The 20,158-nt window shown below is 37.8% G+C and overlaps 1 protein-coding gene across 1 annotated transcript in view; it reads left to right on the top strand.

Moving 5' to 3' along the window:
- LARS1 (leucyl-tRNA synthetase 1) overlaps positions 1-20,158 on the top strand; it is a 52,086-nt gene extending 31,928 nt beyond the window's left edge. The window contains exons 25-32 of the mRNA XM_070937344.1: positions 505-645; positions 753-893; positions 980-1,090; positions 4,484-4,594; positions 7,746-7,850; positions 9,368-9,463; positions 13,925-14,057; positions 19,773-20,158. Of these exons, the coding sequence (XP_070793445.1) occupies positions 505-645; positions 753-893; positions 980-1,090; positions 4,484-4,594; positions 7,746-7,850; positions 9,368-9,463; positions 13,925-14,057; positions 19,773-19,978 (1,044 nt within the window). The 3' untranslated portion in view covers positions 19,979-20,158. The remainder of the gene's footprint in view (positions 1-504; positions 646-752; positions 894-979; positions 1,091-4,483; positions 4,595-7,745; positions 7,851-9,367; positions 9,464-13,924; positions 14,058-19,772) is intronic.

The raw sequence follows: 20,158 nt of genomic DNA, 5'->3' as shown, positions 1-20,158 counted from the left end.
AAGGAGAATGTTTTTCATAATTGTCCATTAGGTGTCAGCAGTTCCCCAATATATACACAATAGTTGGTAATAATGTGCCCTGACTCCTTTGCACAACCACATTCCAAGGATATGGTTCAGCTCTCTGAACTCTCCAGGCATAATAATAGATCATATTTATTGCTTCTGTTTTCCACACTTCTTTATAGTATTTTCTGATATTGGACGATTCAAAATGACAGTACATAGTATACCACTGCAGTTATCCTTGACTTTTATGTCTATGCCTATGCACTTCTCTTTCAAAAACCTTCATAATATAAAGCTATGTAATATCCAATTTGGCAGGATTTTATTTGGTTCTAATTCCAGCTAGTGCTTAGGTCTATAAAATTAAACCAGTCCCTTTTAATAATCTATTTTGGGCGTATAAGTGGTTTACAAGCAAGGAAATGGTCTTTTATGCCCTGTTTTTCCATCATAGTTGGAATAATTTTAACAGTGTTTTTGCTGGCTCTCCTTCAGGCAGCGAAAGACAAGTACCGGGAACTTGCCGTAGAAGGAATGCACCGAGAATTGGTGTTCCAGTTTATTGAATCACAGACTCTCCTGCTAGCTCCAATCTGCCCTCATGTGTGTGAATATATTTGGAGCTTGTTGGGCAAGGTACTACTTTTCATTCACTGGCGAACGAGGGAGGGATGTATGTTGCAGAATGATGGGAATATTGCATCAGATTCTTCACCCCCAATCCATGTGTGTTAACTATAAAGGCTGAATCCATCATGAAGGCTTCCTGGCCTGTGCCTGGGGTAGTAGATGAAGTCCTGGTCCAGTCTTCCCAGTATCTGACAGAAGTAGCCCATGATCTCCGTCTGCGTCTAAAAAATTACATGGCACCAGGAAAAGGAAAAGTAAGCATCCATGTCCTTTTTCCTGCAGTTATTGTTTGCAAGTTTCACGCATTTTGCTAAGCAAGACTTCCCTTGCTGTTTTCTAGAAGGGCAACAAAGAAGTACCACAGAAGCCATCCCACTGTACCATTTATGTGGCCAAGAACTACCCTCCGTGGCAGCACATCACACTGTCGATTCTACAAAAACATTATCAGGTGATTATCCTGCCTAAATTTCTCTCGTGGCTTCAAATATTTCTAACCTCCTGTTTATGCAAATGGGGACCATAAATAAAACAAGGGTTAAAAACCAGCATGATGATACACATCCAGAATCAGTCTAAATAAATCTTTAGGAAAATAGAAAAAAAAACCACATTTCTTATTTGCCAGGCTTTTAACTTTTCACTGATTTTAGTAGTAAGAATTTAACCTTTCATTACATTTCTTGTCCCGTCAGGCTTTGTGTTTTGCTTTATTGCAAGCCTTCTTGGGTGTTTACATAAACTGAAAGAAATGAATAATTAAAGTAGTAATTAATAGTTATTAATTATTAAATGATAATTAAGAACTGAAAGTTATTTGAATGTGTGGGGAAAGAAATTCAATACGTAAACACCTGTAGAAAAAAGCAAGACCATTAGCTATCCTCTGCTCCATTTTATTAACTTATTAGCCACATTTTATTTTTGCCACAAGACTAAATGGAACAAAGGAGAGGCCACTAGCTAGATGGTGGGAGAGCTTTTGCATTTCCGCCTAGAATGGTTAGAGATCATGTGGGTTGCCTTACCTGGAGTTTCTGGCTACTGCAGTGAGGACAGTTGCAAACCATTGCAGAAACAATATTTAGGATTTATGAAGTGGCAATATACAGTTGCAAGAAAAAGTATGTGAACCCCTTGGGATTCCGTGGAGTTTTGCATGAATTGGTCATAAAATGTGCTCTGAACTTCATCTAAGTCACAACAATAGAAAAACACAGTCTGCTTAAAATAATACTACACAAACATTAGATGTTGCCATGGTTTAATTGAACATAACATGTAAACATTCACAGTGCAGGGAGGAAAAAGTATGTGAACCTTTGGACTTAATACCTGGTTGACCCTCCTTTGGCAGCAATAACCTCAACCAAACTGTAGTTGCAGATCAGACCTGCACAACGATCTGGAGTAATTGTGGACCACTTCTCTTCACAAAACTGTTTCAGTGTAGCAATATTCTTGGGATGTCTGGTGTGAATTGCTCTCTTAAGGTCATGCCACAGCATTTCAATCGGGTTGAGATCAGGACTCTGACTGGGCCACTCCAGAAGGCGTATTCTGTGCGTTTGAAGCCATTTTTTTGTTGAATTACTTGTATGCTTTGGGTCATTGTCCTGTTACAACACCCTCTGCGGAGCGGACAGATGGTTGTATGTTTTCCTGCAAAATGTCTTGATAAACTCTGGAATTCATTTTCCCATCAATGACAACAATCCGTCCAGGCCCTGAGGCAGCAAAGCAGCCCCAAACCATGATGCTCCCTCTGCCATGTTTTACAGTGGGGATGAGGTTTTGATGTTGGTGTGCTGTGCTTTTTTTTCTTCACACATAGTGTTATGTGTTCTTCCCAAACAAGTCAATTTTGGTTTCATCTGTCCACAGTATATTTTGCCAGTAGTGCTGTGGAATATCCACGTGCTCTTTTGCAAACTTCAAACGTGCTGCAATATTGTTTTTGGACAGCAATGGCTTCCTCCGTGGTGTCCTCCCATGTACTCCATTCTTGTTTAATGTTTTCCTTATTGTAGATGTGTCAACAAAAATGTTAGCATGTGCCAGAGATTTCTGTAGGTCTTTAGCTGACACTCTAGGATTCTTCTTTACCTCATGAAGCATTCTGCACTGTGCTCTTGCAGTCATTTTTACAGGACGACCACGCCTAGGGAGAGTAGCAACAGTGCTAAACTTTCTCCATTTGTAGACAGTCTGTCTTAACCATGGACACATGAACATCAAGGCTTTTGGAGATATTTTTGTAACCCTTTCCAGCTTTGTGCAAGTCAACAATTCTTGATCGTAGGTCTTCTGAGAGCTCTTTTCTACGAGGCATGGTTCACATCAGACAGTGCTTCTTGACACCAGTAAACCCAAAACAGGTGTGTGTTTTTAAAGGGCAGGACAGTTGTCAGCAACACATCCAATATCATCACACTGATTGGAGTCAAGGTTGGCTCACTCTTGGCTCCAATTAGCTCTTGGAGAGGTTATTAGGCTAGGGGCTCACATACTTTTTCCTCCCTGCACTGTGAATGTTTACATGTTATGTTCAATTGGCAACATCTAATGTTTGTGTAGTATTATTTTAAGCAGACTGTGTTTTTCTATTGTTGTGACTTAGATGAAATTCAGAGCACATTTTATCACCAATTCATGCAAAACTCCACGTAATCACAAGAGGTTCACATACTTTTTCTTGCAACTGTAATAGAAGCATCCTTAGACTAGTGGAGGTACACTATACTTTGTTTTAAAGGGAAAAAAAAGAAGGAAATTTACTTCCGTCCCCCCACATTTTGGCAGCACAGTCTTGGAGAATTCATAGGGGCTGAATAGGATTGGATCTTTCCAGACAGCTTGCTTTGTTAGCTTGAAATAACCTTCTTTGTTTTTTTTTTGTTTTTTTTTTTGCTGCATCTCTATCTGGCAGAGAAAAGTGAGTTATAGATGTAGTATTCAAAAGTGATGCCTGGAACAGAAATTTCTTTCTTTCACAGTTTAAGATCCTGCAAGCCCAACTCAGGCTGTCAACAGTGCATCGTAGGCTATCATATCTTTTGACAGCCAATTGTTCCCCTTTCCTTTGTTTTTGTAGTTCAGGTAGCCAGCAAGAATCAGGAGCTCTCTTGATATCTTTGTGGACAGCTCAGCAGGCTGGGTGTGATTACTCAGCTGTGTTCTGCTCGGTGGACCACAAATTGTGACAGCCCGAGGGAATAGCTGTCCTAAATGATTTTTGAGCAAGGTGTGATATTTAGAGCATGGCCACATATAGAAACATGGCTTAGCAGGATGGAGGGGTTCCCAGTGGTCTTCTGAACTCATTAAAGAATAACTTTTAAACAGCAGCATTTAAAATTGAAGCAGTTCTTCAGGGGGGGAAAAAGGGATCTACAGTGATGTTTAAACAAATAGAAATGTTAGCAGATAATTGTAGAAACAAATTAGTTCATCATTTTGTCTGTTCTCCCAGCCTTCTCTTTTGGGGGAAGATTATGGAGAAGATAGCTAGATGAAAGCTTCAGAAAGTCCTGGAGGAAGTAGATCAGGGATGTCAAACTGGTGGTCTGTGAGCTGGATGCGTCATGCGCAGTCCCCGTCCCCCCAGCTCCGCAAAGGGGGAAAACGTCGTGATATGTCACGTGATGGCAACGTGACGCTGCGAGTTTGACAACTGTGAAGTAGATTATCTGCACCATTTCACTGAGCTTCAGAATTGGGTACAGTACTAAGACTGGTGAAGGTCAAATAAATAAATAAATCCAATTGAGGGGTATGTGTGCTTTCTTTTCCTATAGAACTGTCAACAGGAGAATAATTGGATCTTGTATGTTTTTTGTTGTAGAGCAATGGAGGACAGCTTCCGGACAACAAAATAATTGCCAGTGAACTCAGCTCCTTGCCGGAACTGAAAAAATATATGAAAAGGGTTATGCCTTTTGTAGCAATGATTAAGGTCAGCCTTTTGCTATTTATCGCTACAATTCTGCTTATAGGCTTGCTTCTTGCATTTTATCAGACTCCTGGAAATTATGCAGAGATGTGGAAGAAAATGTAAGTATGATGCAGAATAGAATAGTGATGTGGAAACACAACTTTTTTTTTGGAAAATTCAGAGAGAGAAAAAATGAGCAGGATCATACAAATTGTGTCCCATCAGAACAGAAAATTTCCATTTCAGATTACTATGCGTTTTGTATGAGATGTCCTGATATAAATAGTCTATCTATAAATAGATAGAGAAATTATCTATCCATCCATCCATCATCCATCCATCCATCCATCCATCCATCATCTCCCACTTCAATCCTAACTAGAGAAATATTACCTGGCTATTGGTTATGGTTTAGTTACATTGAGGCTAGACTGTAATATATTTTATATAGGCTTGCCTTTGAGGTCAAACTTCCTTCAGGAGTTATGAAGGTATTATTGATGTTTATAGCTAAACATGTACAGTACTTTGAAATGGCATTTTATTTAAGTTAATTTTATTGAACATTGCTTATATGTAATAAGGACACACTGGTATGTGTTGTTGAATACAACTTTTGCGGGTATAGCAAACACGTAAAGGGTGAGCAGGTTGATGACTTAAAGTGGCCAGGGCTGAATTTTTCCACGGGGTTACTTGGTAGGACTTTGTGTGTGAAATTGCCCACCGCTGCAATTTTCAGCTGATAGCTTACTTAAATGATGAAGGACCACTTGCTGAATTTTGACTGCATGTTTCAGGGGTGGGGTAGAAGAACAGGCCCAGGGATGTAAGTGATAGTACAGGTGGCTCTCCCCTGATAAATATCTTGCCCTGATAGATTCCTTGAGAAGATTGTGTTTTGAAGCATTAGAGATAGATCTCTTATCAATCAATTAAACATTTAAGAACATAAAACCTTGTTTGTGGCAATAACATCGTCTCCCTCTTTGCATAATCATGATTATCTAAATGTTTAATTTACTTCCAACAGGGAATGTACTTGAATTCAAATAAGAATTCAGCCCAAGTAGGAAAAGCAGTATCATTCATTCATTCATTCATTCATTTATTTTAATAATTTGTTTTAATTTCAGCAAACTTTAAAAATTTGAACTAAAAAACTAAATGATATTAATGGTTGCATTTTACTTAGTGTGTTTCTTGAATTGGCAAAGCAACTGTGTTGTTATTGGAAAATGCCTTTTTCTGTCTGGGGCTGCAGCAAGGATTTCCATTCTACTCTGCAGCTTCTGGTTGCAACACTGCATAGTAGCCTGTCTTCTCAAAGAGAAAGATCGCTGTGATGTTTTAATAATGGGGAAAAACAATAAAAATGTTTTATTTAGGCCACATTTACATTTTCTTCCTTCAATATGAACTACCTGAAGTACGTTAGAAATCTTAATAGATTTTTAGTGCATATGTTGAAAATATTCTGCAATAAAGTTGTGTGTCACTTGATGATGAACAGAGGGAATAAAGTAAGGCTATGACAATATATTTCACAGCAGATATTAATTTTAATGAGTATTATGTCCTGCACACTTCAAAAAAGAAAAAAGGATAGGTTTTTATTTTTGGGGGGAATGTAAGAAGGAACATTTCCCTTATTTGTGTAGAGGTTGGTTTGTTTCCCTTGGGGTAGCATGTAAATCCCATCAGAGCACATAAATACTAGACATCCAGTCTTTGTTTTCCTCAGTTCAGCATTAATTCAATTCCGGATAAAACACAAAAGTTTTCAGGATAGAAGATAAGGATAAGATGTGACCCCCCCCCCCCCCCGCCCTACACACACACATACACACACACAATCAGTAGTAGTTATTTTGGATTAGAAATCTGAATTGCTGTTGCTTTACCACTGTAACTATCTGCTTTCCCCTTGCCAAACATCTTGATAGTAGCCATACTGCACCATTGATTATGCAGTATTCAGCTTCATTATTTTCTAACCTGTGTCTTTATTGGACACTTCTAAAGGAGGTATAAAGAACAGTTGGAGGAATCGGGTATGGCCAGTCTAGAGAAAAGAAGGACTGGGGTGACATAGCAGTATGCCAGTATTTGAGGGGCTGCCACAAAGAAGAGGGAGTCAGCCTATTTTCCAAAGCATCAGAAGGCAGGACAAGAAGCAATGGATGGAAACTAATCAAGGAGAGAAGCAACCTGGAATTAAGGAGAAACTTCCTAACAGTGAGGACAATTAGCTAGTGGAACAGCTTGCCTTCAGAAGTTTTAGGTGTTTCATCACTGGAGGTTTTTAAGAAAAGATTGGACAGTCATCTATTTGAAATGGTATAGGGCAGGACTGTCAAACTCCCAACTTGCTGGCCACGCCTGGCCATGCCCAGTTTAGCAAAGGGGAAAAAAGTCCCGATACGTCACATGATGCCGCCGTGACGATGTGAGTTGACATTCCTGGTATAGAGTTTCCTGCTTGAGCAGGGGGTTGGACTAGAAGACCTCCAAGGTCCCTTCCAGTTGTATTTTGATTGATTCATTGGTATTAATTTTAGTCTGAATTGAGTAGGTATGTAGACTCATACCTCATTTACCTTGGAATGTTGTATTACTTGCCAATTCTCTTGCTGACACCAAAAGGCTTATTAGATAGTCACTGCATGTGCATTATGAGTTGGCAAAAAAAAAAAAAACTTTTTTTTTTTGCAAAGCAGTCCCTAACAATTAAAATTCAGCAAGATGTTGGAGGGAAGCAAAAGATCTATTAAAGTATATGAATCTCCTCATATGATTTCTGATCTGCAAGTTCTATTTACTTTCAAAATCTGCCCCTCAGAGATGTCTCGTTTTATGTGCTTGCCAGAGTTGCTGGGAGTCAGGTGGCATATACATTTAGTTAATTAAAGAATAATAATTATAGGGAATAGTTTTCTGTTTTAAAACATTTTTCTAAATGTGCTTTTTTAAATATTAAAAAGTAGATTTGAGACAAAAACAAGTTACTTTTAAGAGCTTTCCAAATCGTGGCTGGAATTGGCAATCTTCTGTAAACTGTAATGGCTCTGTTGGGACTCATAGACCAGCTGGGAAACCTACTAGAAAAGTTCTAACAAGGGTTTGCTCAGCATTGATCCACTCTAAAACTTGTGCTTTTTACTGTTGGTAGGAAAATTTGGAGAAGAAGGGATCCCATGTACTTGATCTGGAGCTGGAGTTCGATGAACAGGCTGTCCTGCGGGAGAATATAGTCTATTTGACGAATTCCTTAGAGGTGAGCATTTGCTATGAAGCCTTAATGATATTCAGCTCTTGGTAAGATTCAGTGTTGCTGGAAAATTTCTATATCACTATCTTTTAATCTTCGTAACTAAGATGGATGGACAACTCCCAGGATTCCCCAACCAGCATGCTGGCTGTGGAATTCTGGGAGTTGAAGTCCACACATCTTAAAAGCTGCAAAGGTGGAGAATCACTGCTCAATATCCTTTGCCTGTTTATCTTCAATCCCTAGCTAGTGATACAAAATCTGTACTGTACTGTACTGTATTGTGTACTGTACTATACTGTACACATGGGTCTATAAAAGAAAACTCTGCATATTTATTTTTCATTTTGAGTCACAACCACAGTCCAGCTGTGGGGATATGCAACTATTCAGCATGGAAGTGAAAAAGTGGCTTTAAGAGGTGGCCACCCTTGAATCTATGGGTCCCTCTTTAAAGAAGCCACATCTTTTCCCAGACTTGTACAGTAGCTACCCATCCCAGGAAAATACACCTTTGAATTAAGGTGGAACAGCAGTTGCAATCATCTTGTTGTATCCTGCCAATGACTGCTTAATGCAAAGGTATATTTTTCATAGCATAGCTACCTGGTATCAAACTCAGGAAAAGATGTGGCTTCTTTAAAGAGCCATCTGAATGTTCGCCGAGTGTGCTGCTGTCTCCTCTGAAGCACCTTTTCAGTTCTGATCTGAATAGCTGCCTAATCCAATCAAATCCTAAATAATGCTGGCAAGTAAGAAATATTTAGTGGAAGAATTCATCCAGAATTAGAGCCCTGAAGTCAATATTAATGATCTTCTGTAAGTGAAACCAGAGTATAACAGTAACATATTCCTTTCCTATTTATCACCTGAACAGATGTATGTTTTACCCTATTGAGATTGCTGTATTCCCCCAAGTTGAGAAAATTATTGGAAATTCTCAGCCTTTTTTGGACAGTGTTTATTCCTTCTCTAAATTTAATGATTCTTACTATAAATAGGAATTGCCGCTTCTAACTGATTTAATTGGGGATTTATTTATTTGAATTTTAATTTAGAAAAATTCCGATGCAAATGACTATGATTACAGTTAGTATATTTATCTCAATAACTAAAGTCTGGCTATAATTACTTGTCGTGAGAAAAAAAAAAAACCTAGTCTTTTTAATGAGATTTGAACAGTTACTTTGAAGAAAGTAAAGGCTTTGATGTGTGGGAAAAATAATGGGATGTTGGAATCTGTCATGTGCAATAGTCACTAAAGCAATAAAACATCCTATAACTTTGAAACTGCCAAACTTGCCTAAAGTGGAACATTTCCTGGCTCGGACCTCTGGACTTGAGAGACATTTAAATCCATAGAGAAAAATAATCAAAGCTGTGAAATTTTTAAAAATAAGAACTCATTAGTTAATCACAAAAATGATTTTATTTAACAGTGAAACTGTTTGATAGAATTGAACTTTCTTATTAATCTATTTGAACTAATTTTTTAAAAACGATTTCCCCATTTTCTTCTAAAGCTGGAACATATAGAATTAAAATTTGCCTCTGAAGGAGATGAGAAAATTAAAGAAGACTGCTGCCCTGGAAAGCCTTTCTGCATATTCAGAGTAGAAGTAAGTTTGGTTTTTTTGGTTTCTTCTTTTGTCCCTGTAGGAATGTTATCCATAATGGTTTGTTGTTTTCTCACTGAACAAATCAGTGAGAACTTTTCACTTACATTACAAACCTTCTTCCATCATTCCTATACATACCCAGCTAAACCCTGGCCAGCCTGAGTGGCTTTGGGTTTAGGGTCTTCTGTATCTGGGAATTCATCATCTTTGCTACTGGGTGGGGTTGCATAAACAGACTCAGTACACATTCTGTGGGTTCTTCTGGATTCATGGTTCCTGCTCAAAGAGCATATGGCAGTTGTGGCCAGGAATGCTCTTTGCACAGCTTCATGTTCTGCTCCAGTTGTGCCCCTTCTTGGATTGAGAGGCTCTATTGTCAGACGCTCATGTTCTAGTCATGAGTGTCTGAATAGTCCTTCTGAATGGACTATTGTAATGGTGTCTATATGGGGTTGCTCTTGAAGAGTATCTGGATGCTACAGCTAGTGCTAAATGCAGTGGCATGGGCAGTTATGTGCACTCCAAAAACTGCAGAGGTTACACCTCTGTTGCATAAGCTGTACTGTTTGCCAGTTTGCTTACAATTCAAGATCCAGAAGCATGTTGTGGGTCCTGTCAGCTAGGGAGTTTCATCGGATGGCACCTAGGACTAAAGCCTTTTGTGCTGTGTCCCCCACCCTGTGGAATATCATTCCTCTTGAGTGAACCTGGCCTCAAACCTAATTGGTCTTTCAGGAAGCTCTAAAAAATAATTCTGTCAAGTAGTTTAGGAATCCTATGAGTAGAGCCTGCTAGCCTGCATTCTTTCTAAGTGTTGCAGCTATTCTGTTTTTATTTATTTTTTTTATCTCTTTTATGTAAATTGATTGTCTTTAAATGTTTTTTTAAAAAATATATTTTGACTCTGTGACTTTTTTATACCCTTTTATCTCCCATGACTCTAAAGGATATAGAAATGTGATAAATACTAAAATAAAATCCTAGTGGGCATTGTAGGATCACACTCTGGAAGTCATCAGTTGAATTTACAGAACAGAGCATGTTTAGGAACATAGTAGTTAGGCTAAAGTTGCTCCTAAGGTTTACTTAAGTATCTGTTTTTGGTTATTATAGAAAGTTGCTGCTTCCTACTTACATCCATAGAATTTACTAGAAGTCTCTGAGAACTGAGCCTCCCTTGAACTAAATGTTTCTGTTCTCCAAGCTACAATTGTGTCATTATCTACTGAGATTGCTTTGTGTAGGGCTTGACAAATGATATGCGAAGTGACTACGGAGAACACCTCTATAGCGGATAAAGACTGGAAGATGAGACAGCTTATCTGTGTATTTTTCTTGCTCAATTATTAATGGTAATAGTGCATTGGGGCTTTTTCCTCTCTTGCTATAATATTATTACTTTAATTAATGTTTAATTTTAATTGTGACTGTTGTCTGGATAATAACATCCCCAGAATAAAAAGAATACAAGTGACAACTCTAAGCATAATGAGGAGCTTCAGATGCTTTCTGTGTTTATATACAGTATATCACAGAAGTGAGTACGCCCCCTCACATTTTGTAACTATTCAAGTATATCTTTTCATGTGACAACACTGAAGAAATGGACATTATCGCTTAGGGGTGTACTCACTTTTGTTGCCAGCAGTTTAGACATTAATGGCTGTGTGTTGCGTTATTTTGAGGGGAGAGCACATTACACTGTTATACAAGCTGAATACTCACTACTTTACATTGTAGCCAAATGTCATTACTTCAGTGTTGTCACATGAAAAGATATATTTAAATATTTACAGAATGTGAGGGGGTGTACTCACTTCTGTGATATACTGTATTATATCCCTGCCCAACAGTAACTGGTTGCCCATCCGCCTTCTATCACAATATTTAGTTTTGCTTTGTTCCGGAATATGGAATTACTGGCTAGGTTTTAGATCAATTAGCATATATAATTAAATACTTCACCTCATAATTTGGAAAATATATTGAATGAAAATGCTGGAATATTACTGAACAGCACAAACTCTAACTCCTGTTTCAGGACATGGTGTATTACTTATTGTGCAGGTAGAAAGGCTGAGCATTTGGCTGTATTAATTATCTTTTTGTGACAGCTTTAGTCAAGGCTGCTGAATTTCTTACACATGCCTTATTTTTGAATTGGATTCGGTGGCAGTTTCTCTTAATAAGAAGACTGTGCTTCAATCAAAGGGGCAAATTGAACTGTTGAGTAGAGAGCAGTTTAGGAACCCGGAACTGCAATCTGATGCATGTCAAAAGCTTGGGAATGATAGAAGCCCTGGCAGGAAATTTGACAGCTCTCTTTGGAAAAAAAAATGATGTTGAATCACAGTTTGCAGTATGGGAAATAAAATCTTGTTAGAGAAATGAATAGTGAAGCTTTTTATTTACTGGACAAGTTATATGTACTATTATATACAATAACTCATTCATTGTATTTCCTACAGCATATTTCTGCGTCATCAGTGTACTGTTTTCACATTCTTGTGATTTTCCTATTGTGTTTTCATTCTGCTCTATTATTATAACTTTGAGTTCTCTCCCTGATATTCTGGTTTCCTTCTTTGCCCAAATGCCCTAGTTGACTCCAACGGATTCCCAACAAGTCTTAATCACTGCAGTTTTCTCTTTTCTTTTCTTTTGTATTTTTATAGTTGATTTTAGATTCTTTTTTTTCCTCTTCTCATTTGGCAGCAACTTAATTCAATGGTTGATAATCTCTTTTGTGTACCAGCTTTAACCTACTTCCTTTGCCTACCAATTCATTCTGTTGTCTGTATTATCCTATTTTCTCTGTAGCGTTACTTGTTTTTTTATCCATCTATCTGTTATATTATCCCTATTAAGATCCCTTCCACCAGTCTCCCTTGATTTGACTATCATCTTGCTCTCTTCTTCTCATAATTTATCACAGCTGTGTGTCCTGTCATAGACATGACTCACTGATTTTGGTGTTAGCATCCACATTAGGGTGCCTCCCTGCTTTGTCCCTTATCTGGTGCTGCTCTTTGCTGCTTTGGCTTCTGGTCACATGCTGAAGGAGGGAAAGGGCAACCACCCTTTTTTTCTTCTACCCCAGTCTTGTCTCTCTAAATGTCTTCCCCTCTTGGGACCCAGCCCATCACTTCTAACTATCCTGTTCCCCTGGGATACCTGTCAAGTCTCTTCCTTTGCACTATTCACCCGTTTCATCGTCTTTTTAGGTATAATTTTATTAAAAGTTCTAATTTCAATTAAAACTAAAGCAGAAATTAATACAAACTAAAATAGAGGAAGAAGGAAAACAACAATGAATAAAGGAAAAAGCTGAAGTACAAAAAGAAAAAAAATGGCAGAAGAAAAATAGAAAAGAAAGAAAAATATATAAAGGAGTGCCTTTGATTTTCTTTACAGCAATTATACATACAGTTGTAAATTTATCTCTTTCTCTAAAGCGTGTGGGCATCCACACTTTGGTTCGCCTGAGCCACACTGAGTGAAGAGGAATTGTTTTCAGCCGCATACAAAATACATAATACAGTTTTATAATGTAAAATAACATAACATTAAAAGTTTATGATCTTGTTTATGATCTGCATTACTAGCTGTGGGCCGTGGGTTGGACATACCTATTCTAAAGTTATATGATGACTCTCCTTTCTATAATATTATATATCTAATTGTCAAAACCATACATCATAAGTTAATTTTTTCCCTGTTTCATGCAAGAAGTCCATAAGGGGTTCCAGTCAACAGTTAAATGTAGATACTGGCTTTTCTCTAATCAAGCAGGTCATTTTGGCCATCTCAGCAAGTTCTATCATCTTTACCAACCATTCCTCTGTTCTTTTAGGTATTGCCAGTTATTTCCATCTCTGTCTGTACAATATTCTTGTTGCCTTATCAAAAGTTTCCATGACTTCTTTCCAACTGTTTATCTATCAGTTCTGTAAGAATAAAAGAGCCTTGATAGTACAGTGGTCTACGCACCCTGTTATTAACACAGCTGCCTGCAATTTACTGCTGGTTCGAATCTCTCCAAGGCTCAAGGTTGACTCAGCCTTCCATCCTTTCTAAGGTAGGTGAAATGAGGACCCAGTTTGTGGGGGCAATAAGCTGACTTTGTATAAATATACAAAAGTATGAAGGCTATTGCTTAACGCATTGTAAGCCGCCCTGAGTCTCCGGAGAAGGGCGGCATATAAATCAAATTAAAAAAAAAAATCACCACGACAATAGCATACCTGAGTATAATGCAGATTATGGAAAATCTGACAACTGTGTCAGAAATGAATGCAGATAATTAACAACAACATAGAAGAAATTATTCTTCTTGTGTGGTAATGTATGTGTAGCACAATTGGAAACCAGCCTTATTGATAAGATGAAATGCTAGGTATAAGCCTGTGTATTCTGTGTCCCCAATTGACTTTGAGATTTTTTTTTTTAAATTCTTTACAGCCTGGTGTGTCTATCTGTCTAATAAACCCTCAACCAGCAAATGGACACTTTTCTACAAAGATTGAAGTTAGGCAAGGAGATGGCCGAGATGCAATAATAAGACGGTTAATGAAGATGAACAGAGGAATCAAAGGTAAGATGTGGACTCAAATTCAAGTTTTTATTTCAGACAGATTTTTGAATTTTTTAGAAGAAATAGAATACTACTCTGGTCACCACAAGCCTACAGCACTGACTGTATCTAGATCTTTTGTCTAAGACCAGAACTGAAGCTCAATACGTTACAATCTGGACTTGAAGGAGTTTGTGTTGAGGTTCTGAAACTTGGAGGAGCTGGTTTCAAAATTCCAGATTACAATTGCTACTACCGGTGATAATTACTGGCTTTCCCCAGATTTATAATTTCAGTGTGAGTGATGCATTCATTTAGTTGCATGTGTCTTGAGTCACTCTTTCCTGCTCATTTCATATTTTGTAATGACTGAACCTTTGAGTCTTACCTTTCTGGAGGTATAATGCTAGAGGTGGCAAGTATTCTCTCTATCTCAAAGCAGTAGGCCATAATGTCCTGCAATGTTAAGGAACTGAAGCAAATGGACTTTCTTACTCAATAGCCAGAAATGATACTCAGTGCTGTGGTGAAAAAGTAGCTCTTTCTAGCTTGCCAAGAGGAAATTAAGTTAGTAGAAGCCAAATATGTTAAATTTAATATATTTTTATTAGTGAAGATGAAATCACATTTGTAATTTTAGATTACACTAAAACAATGTTGTATTTTTCAAATAGAAAATGCTTCCAAATCAGTGTTGTAACACTGAATATAGAACTTCTTGAACTTCTGAATATAGAGATTGCTTCATTACTATTACATTATTTTCCTCATTCTACAACTTACATTTGGATACATGTATCTAAATATAGACTGAAACTAAAATGCATGTTAACAGCATGCATTTGATAAGCATGCTTATCAAATGCTGCTAATCCCAGTAAAAAGATTAAGAAGGGTTTTTATAAAGATGCTTTGGTTTAGGAAACTTCTGTGGCGAAAGAGGTGTAGTGGCAAATGGATGGTTCTGACTGACAATGAATTTATGTGGTGAATGGTGAGGCAATGTAGTATAGTGGTTATGATGCCAGCTTAGCATGCAGAGATCCAGGTTCTAGTCCACCCTTAGCTACAGAAGCTCAGAGAGTGATTTGGGGTGAGTCAATCAGCTCATCCTACCTTACAGCCTTATTGTTTTGGTGAAAGATAGGGGAGAGAGAGGGAAGTGTTTGATTCCTTGAGCAACTGAACAAAAAGGAAAAATAGAAATCCAGCAAATAAACAATCAGATAAATGTTTGCGGGGAGCATAATCATGTTTTGCTGAAGCTGATAGCTATATGATAGCTATGATCTATCATAGATTGATATATGATCGATCGTACCATATCATAGATCAGCTTATGACTGATGTTCATCATTGAGTGATTAATGCTTCCTCTTCCAAATTTCTAGTCCCAGGAGGGGAAAAGGAAAGTTCATGACGCTGTCTATGTATGCCTTCTTCTCTTTACACTTTATTCCTGCAAAGATTCTTTTCTAAGAACGCAGATTGTTAAACTTTATATTTTTAAGTGTTATATTTTTAAGTTAATTCCGCACACTCCTTCATAAATTGAAAGTTTGAATTCTTACCATTAATCAGTAAAGGCCTTTCTTTGTAAGAATTGTAATCTTTTAGTTAAACTCACCAAGACTTTGAGCCCGAACCACAGTTGCTGTGCTGAAGACAGTTGACAGAGCTCCTTTTAACAAGGAGATACTGTCCTGTTTGCTCTGTGTCTTTGTTGATCCCAGCAGTTATATCCAAATAGGGAATTATATCTAGGTCCAAACTTTCAGAAAGATATCAGAAAGATAATTTATTTTCACATCATTTCAGCTGCTTTGTGTGTTTTGATTTTAGGGAAAGAGACAATTTTCATATTTCGATGTGAATCTGTTTTCTTGAAAAACTGTTGAGGGGGGAAAAATACATAAATTGTCTTGCCAGACGAAAACAGTACAACACATCTCAAACTTGGGCAGGCAATTATGAGAGATCCACAACCAGACTGTTTTGAAGTGAATGAAAAGCCATTCAGACTAAATCAGTAATTCTTCTGAATTGTTGTTTCAGAAGATGTCATGGTTAGGCAGGCACTTAAAAAGATTGTCTGATGAAAGGGAGCTGTGAATTTAGGAAGAGTAAAATAGCTGGCTCATTAGGAAAGTTCTGTTTAGCAATTCCTTGAAATGTGGCTTGTAGCTTTTGAAAAGGTTTCTTTCTTCAAAAAGAAAAAAAGGCTATTGTACTCATGACAAGACAGATAACTTACCTGCTTTTATTGGAACACTTTCTAGTTTTATGGAAAGAATAGTATCAAACAGCCTATAATTGCTCCTCCCTTTCCCCTTCACAATAGCATATAAAATGATATCACCAGTAAAATCATTACTTGATTTTCGTCTCAGCTTCCCCTCTGTAACATATTTACTAGAAATGAAGAAATAAAATACTAAAAAAAGGGGAGGGAAGAGACTTAGATATGACAGGTAGAGACTTTTATAAATGAGAGTCTTAGCTTCCAGAGAAGGAACTCCTTACATTTTGTGATAGTTGCTGTTAGATTTTCTTAAAACAGTCTGAAGTTCTTTGCCTCTAGCACACTACTATTTTTAAATGGGATAATTTTAAGGTGACATCTTGCTACTTTTTTCACAAGGAAAATATTGAACTATTTAACAGTATTTCACTAAGAGATACTTGCCATTAAGAATCCCTTAAACTAAAGCCATTTGGGATGGATTATGATCTAAAATTATAACAATGAAGAGAAGGGGGGGGTTGGGTGGAGGGGTTTGCTTATTTGTTGCTGTTGTTATTGTCAACCCTGCACATTCAGTGCAGCTTAAAGTATATGCATATAGATTTTTTTTCCTGCTTGTAATATATCAGAAAAAAGAATATCATACAAGGTGACTTTTAAAGTCAGTTGTTGTAAGAGGATTTGGACGTGTTTCACATGGTTTTTTTTTTTTTGGAGAAACTTAATTAACATCACAATGTTGGAAAGAGACATTTAAGCCAATACTCAGTTCACAACCCTTTATCTAATGGAGATAAAGGTTTATCTAATTTATCTAATTAATAAAATATGAACTAATAATAAATTGTCTAATTAATTAATAGTCTAAATAATTAGATTTATCTAATGTTCAGCCTCTGCATGAAAATATCTTGTGAAATGTATATGCTGAAATAGAAAATTAGCCTGGTGAGAGTCAATATAGGCATTGCCGGGAAATATAATGTGACCATCAAGAACGAGAGACAGATTCAAATGGGACAAAGACTAAGGAGTAGAGAGGAAATGTGTAGTTCTTTAGATTAGATTTTCCTCGCATGTAGATTAGAGGTGTTTATGTACAGTTTTCAACTTATTTCCCACTAGGAGTTAAGTGATTCCATTGAGAATCATAAAATTAAAAGGGGTTATTCAGGCCTTTGAATCCAATCTCCTATGTAGGTCAGGAATTTAAATTAATGCATCCTCTGTGTTTGTCTACATTCAACTTGTATATATCCAGTGAAGGGCAATCCATCACCTATCTGAATAATTGCTTCTATTATCAAACTGCATTTATTATTAGGAAGTTTTTTTGCAAACAATATAGAACAAGTCCTGACTTTCTTTTGTGTGACATCCATTCAGCTTTTTGAAAACCGCTATAATCTCTCTCCACACCCAAGGTTAAATATTCTAAACTCCTTCAATCTCTCTTCATGGGACTTGGTTTCTTGTCCTTTGATCATCCTCATTCTCTGAATCTATTCCAATTACCCTGAATCCTTTTTAATGTGTGGCACCCAGAACTTAAATACAGTACTATGATTGAATCAGACCCATGTAAAAGAAGTGGAACTATTTCCCCTATAATTTGGAAACTACACTGATTCAGCCTAATATTGATTTTTTTTGTCCCAGCAACATCATATTGCTGATTTGTATTCAGTTTTGCAGGCAAGATCTTTTTCATAAGTACTGTTGCCGAGTTAATGTGTATTCGATTTTTAAGTGAAGAACCTTGCATTTCATTCTGTAATTTTCAGTTAATTCCTCTAATCTTTAAAGAGCGTTTTGAAATCTATTTTTGTCTTTTAGCTTTTCCATCCAATTTAGTGTTACCTGGAAATATATAAAGTGGTGCCTCTATTTTTTCATCTAAGTCATGAATAAAAGCAGACAAAGGTATTAGGAGAATGACTTGGCAATGAACTGGAGGTGACACTTTTCAAGGGCTAGTCATTATCAGCAGCCTGAGTGAGCAGATGAGACTTCTTTGTGAAGAGCCCATTTAAAATAACAGCTGATAAATGAGGAGCACAATTTAAGAAAGCAGTTCATATTTCTAATACATTGCATAAAGAATAGCAACAAAGAAAACTTCGCTCTGTAAAAATGTTCTGTTAACATACAGACCGTATTCAGTTAATTCATTCAACAACTTACTGAAATATCATTAAAATCTACATCCTACTAAACATCATTAAAACAATTACCATATTTTTCAGACTATAAGACGCACTTCCCTCCCCCCCAAAGTGTCAAAGTGGGTGGAAATGTCTGTGCATCTTATAGAGCGAATGTTGCCAAAGCCTCACTCACCCGCTGGCCCCCACCCTTCGGCCTCTGCCTCCCAGCAATTTCCCTCCTTGCAGCAAACAGCCTGGTCAACTTTAGCACAGCCCGATTTAGCACGAGTAGCTGATTGGCAGTTGGATCTGCCTCCCGGAATATCACCGATCAGCTGTTCCAGGCTGCGGAGATTGCCACTGCCCATCACCGCTGCCACCTCTGCGCATCTCATTTTTGGCCTCTGCGCGCCCTGTTTTTGGCCTCCGCACATCCCATTTTCAGCCCGTTCCAGGTGGCAGGAATAGGCGGCGGCAATCCCCACTGCCTGGAACGGGCCAAAAACAGGATGCGCAGAGGCCAAAAAGGGCGCGGAGGTGGCGATAGGTGGCAGCAGCGAGGGTGCTGATGGTGCCGATGGGCAGGAGTCTGGAACAGCTGATTGGTGGTATTCTGGGAGGCAGATCCAACTGCTAATCAGCTGCTCGTGCTAAATCAGGCTGTGCTGAAGCTGACCAGGCTGTTTTCTGTTTGCTGCAAAGAGGCAAATTGCTGCGAGGCAGAGGCAGATTTTTTCTTCCCCCCCCCCCCCCCCCCCAAAAAAAAAAAAAAGCTGGGTGCGTTTTATAATCCAGAGTGTTTTATAGTCTGAAAAATACGATAAACATCTTTGGGAATTCCCCAAATCCCTCATGGAGTCATTGCTATTTAGTAATTGCTCCTGGAAGTTTAGCTTGACAGAGCTGCAGTGTATCTTAAGAGGGGTGGAATTGTGGGTAAAACTCTGCCTCCTTGTATAAACATGATTTGCAAATCTAATAGAACATTCAGGGAATCAAAGCCTTCATACATCTCTGTCTGGATGGGAAAATGGGGATACTTCTCTAGGTGATTCAGCTCAATGAGTCACATCTTTAAACAAACGTCATGTATACTCCACTCCTCCCTTGTCTTTTAATTAAGCCTTAGTTCTGAAGCATTTCCCCATCTTTTAAAGCAATGGGCCCAAGGAGCAAAATGTAAAGCCTCTGTCAAGGCACTCTTTCAGGAAGCTGGGTAGGCAACGACAGCAGTTTATATTGTTAAAGTCATCCATTTTTGTTACGTCTTTTGCATCAGCCTTCTTGTGATTTGTATACTGATGTTATCTCTCTTTACAATTATGTCTTTAAATTCTTTTTCAGATCTTTCCAAAGTAAAATTAATGCGATTTGATGATCCTCTCCGGGGACCCCGACGTGTTCCTGTGCTTGGAAAGGAAGATGCAGAGAAGTCTCCTATTTTAGACCAAGCTGTCTTTCATATAGACCTAGCTCAAAAGCAGGTCCGACTCACTGAGAATGGACAGACAACCGATATTGGAGATACATTGGTCTATTTAGTTAATTAGATTTTGCAAGTGTTGGGTTAATCAGTGTTGAATCTTTAATCAACATGGCTGCTTTTCAGACTCTTGCTAAATTCAGGAAAACTTAACTTTAAGAGGGGAAAAACATGTACATTTGCATGGAGATCAATCTCTTGCAATTTTTAAAATGTGGATACAATAAATCTATTTTCCTTGCCTGTG

The sequence above is a fragment of the Pituophis catenifer genome, unplaced genomic scaffold (assembly GCF_029215685.1).
Source record: "Pituophis catenifer annectens isolate HBS135680 unplaced genomic scaffold, rPitCat1.0.hap2 SCAF_2, whole genome shotgun sequence".
In the NCBI taxonomy this organism is placed as follows: Eukaryota; Metazoa; Chordata; class Lepidosauria; order Squamata; family Colubridae; genus Pituophis; species Pituophis catenifer.
The sequence above is the reverse complement of the archived record's forward strand: the minus strand, read 5'-3'. Positions and strand labels throughout refer to the sequence as shown.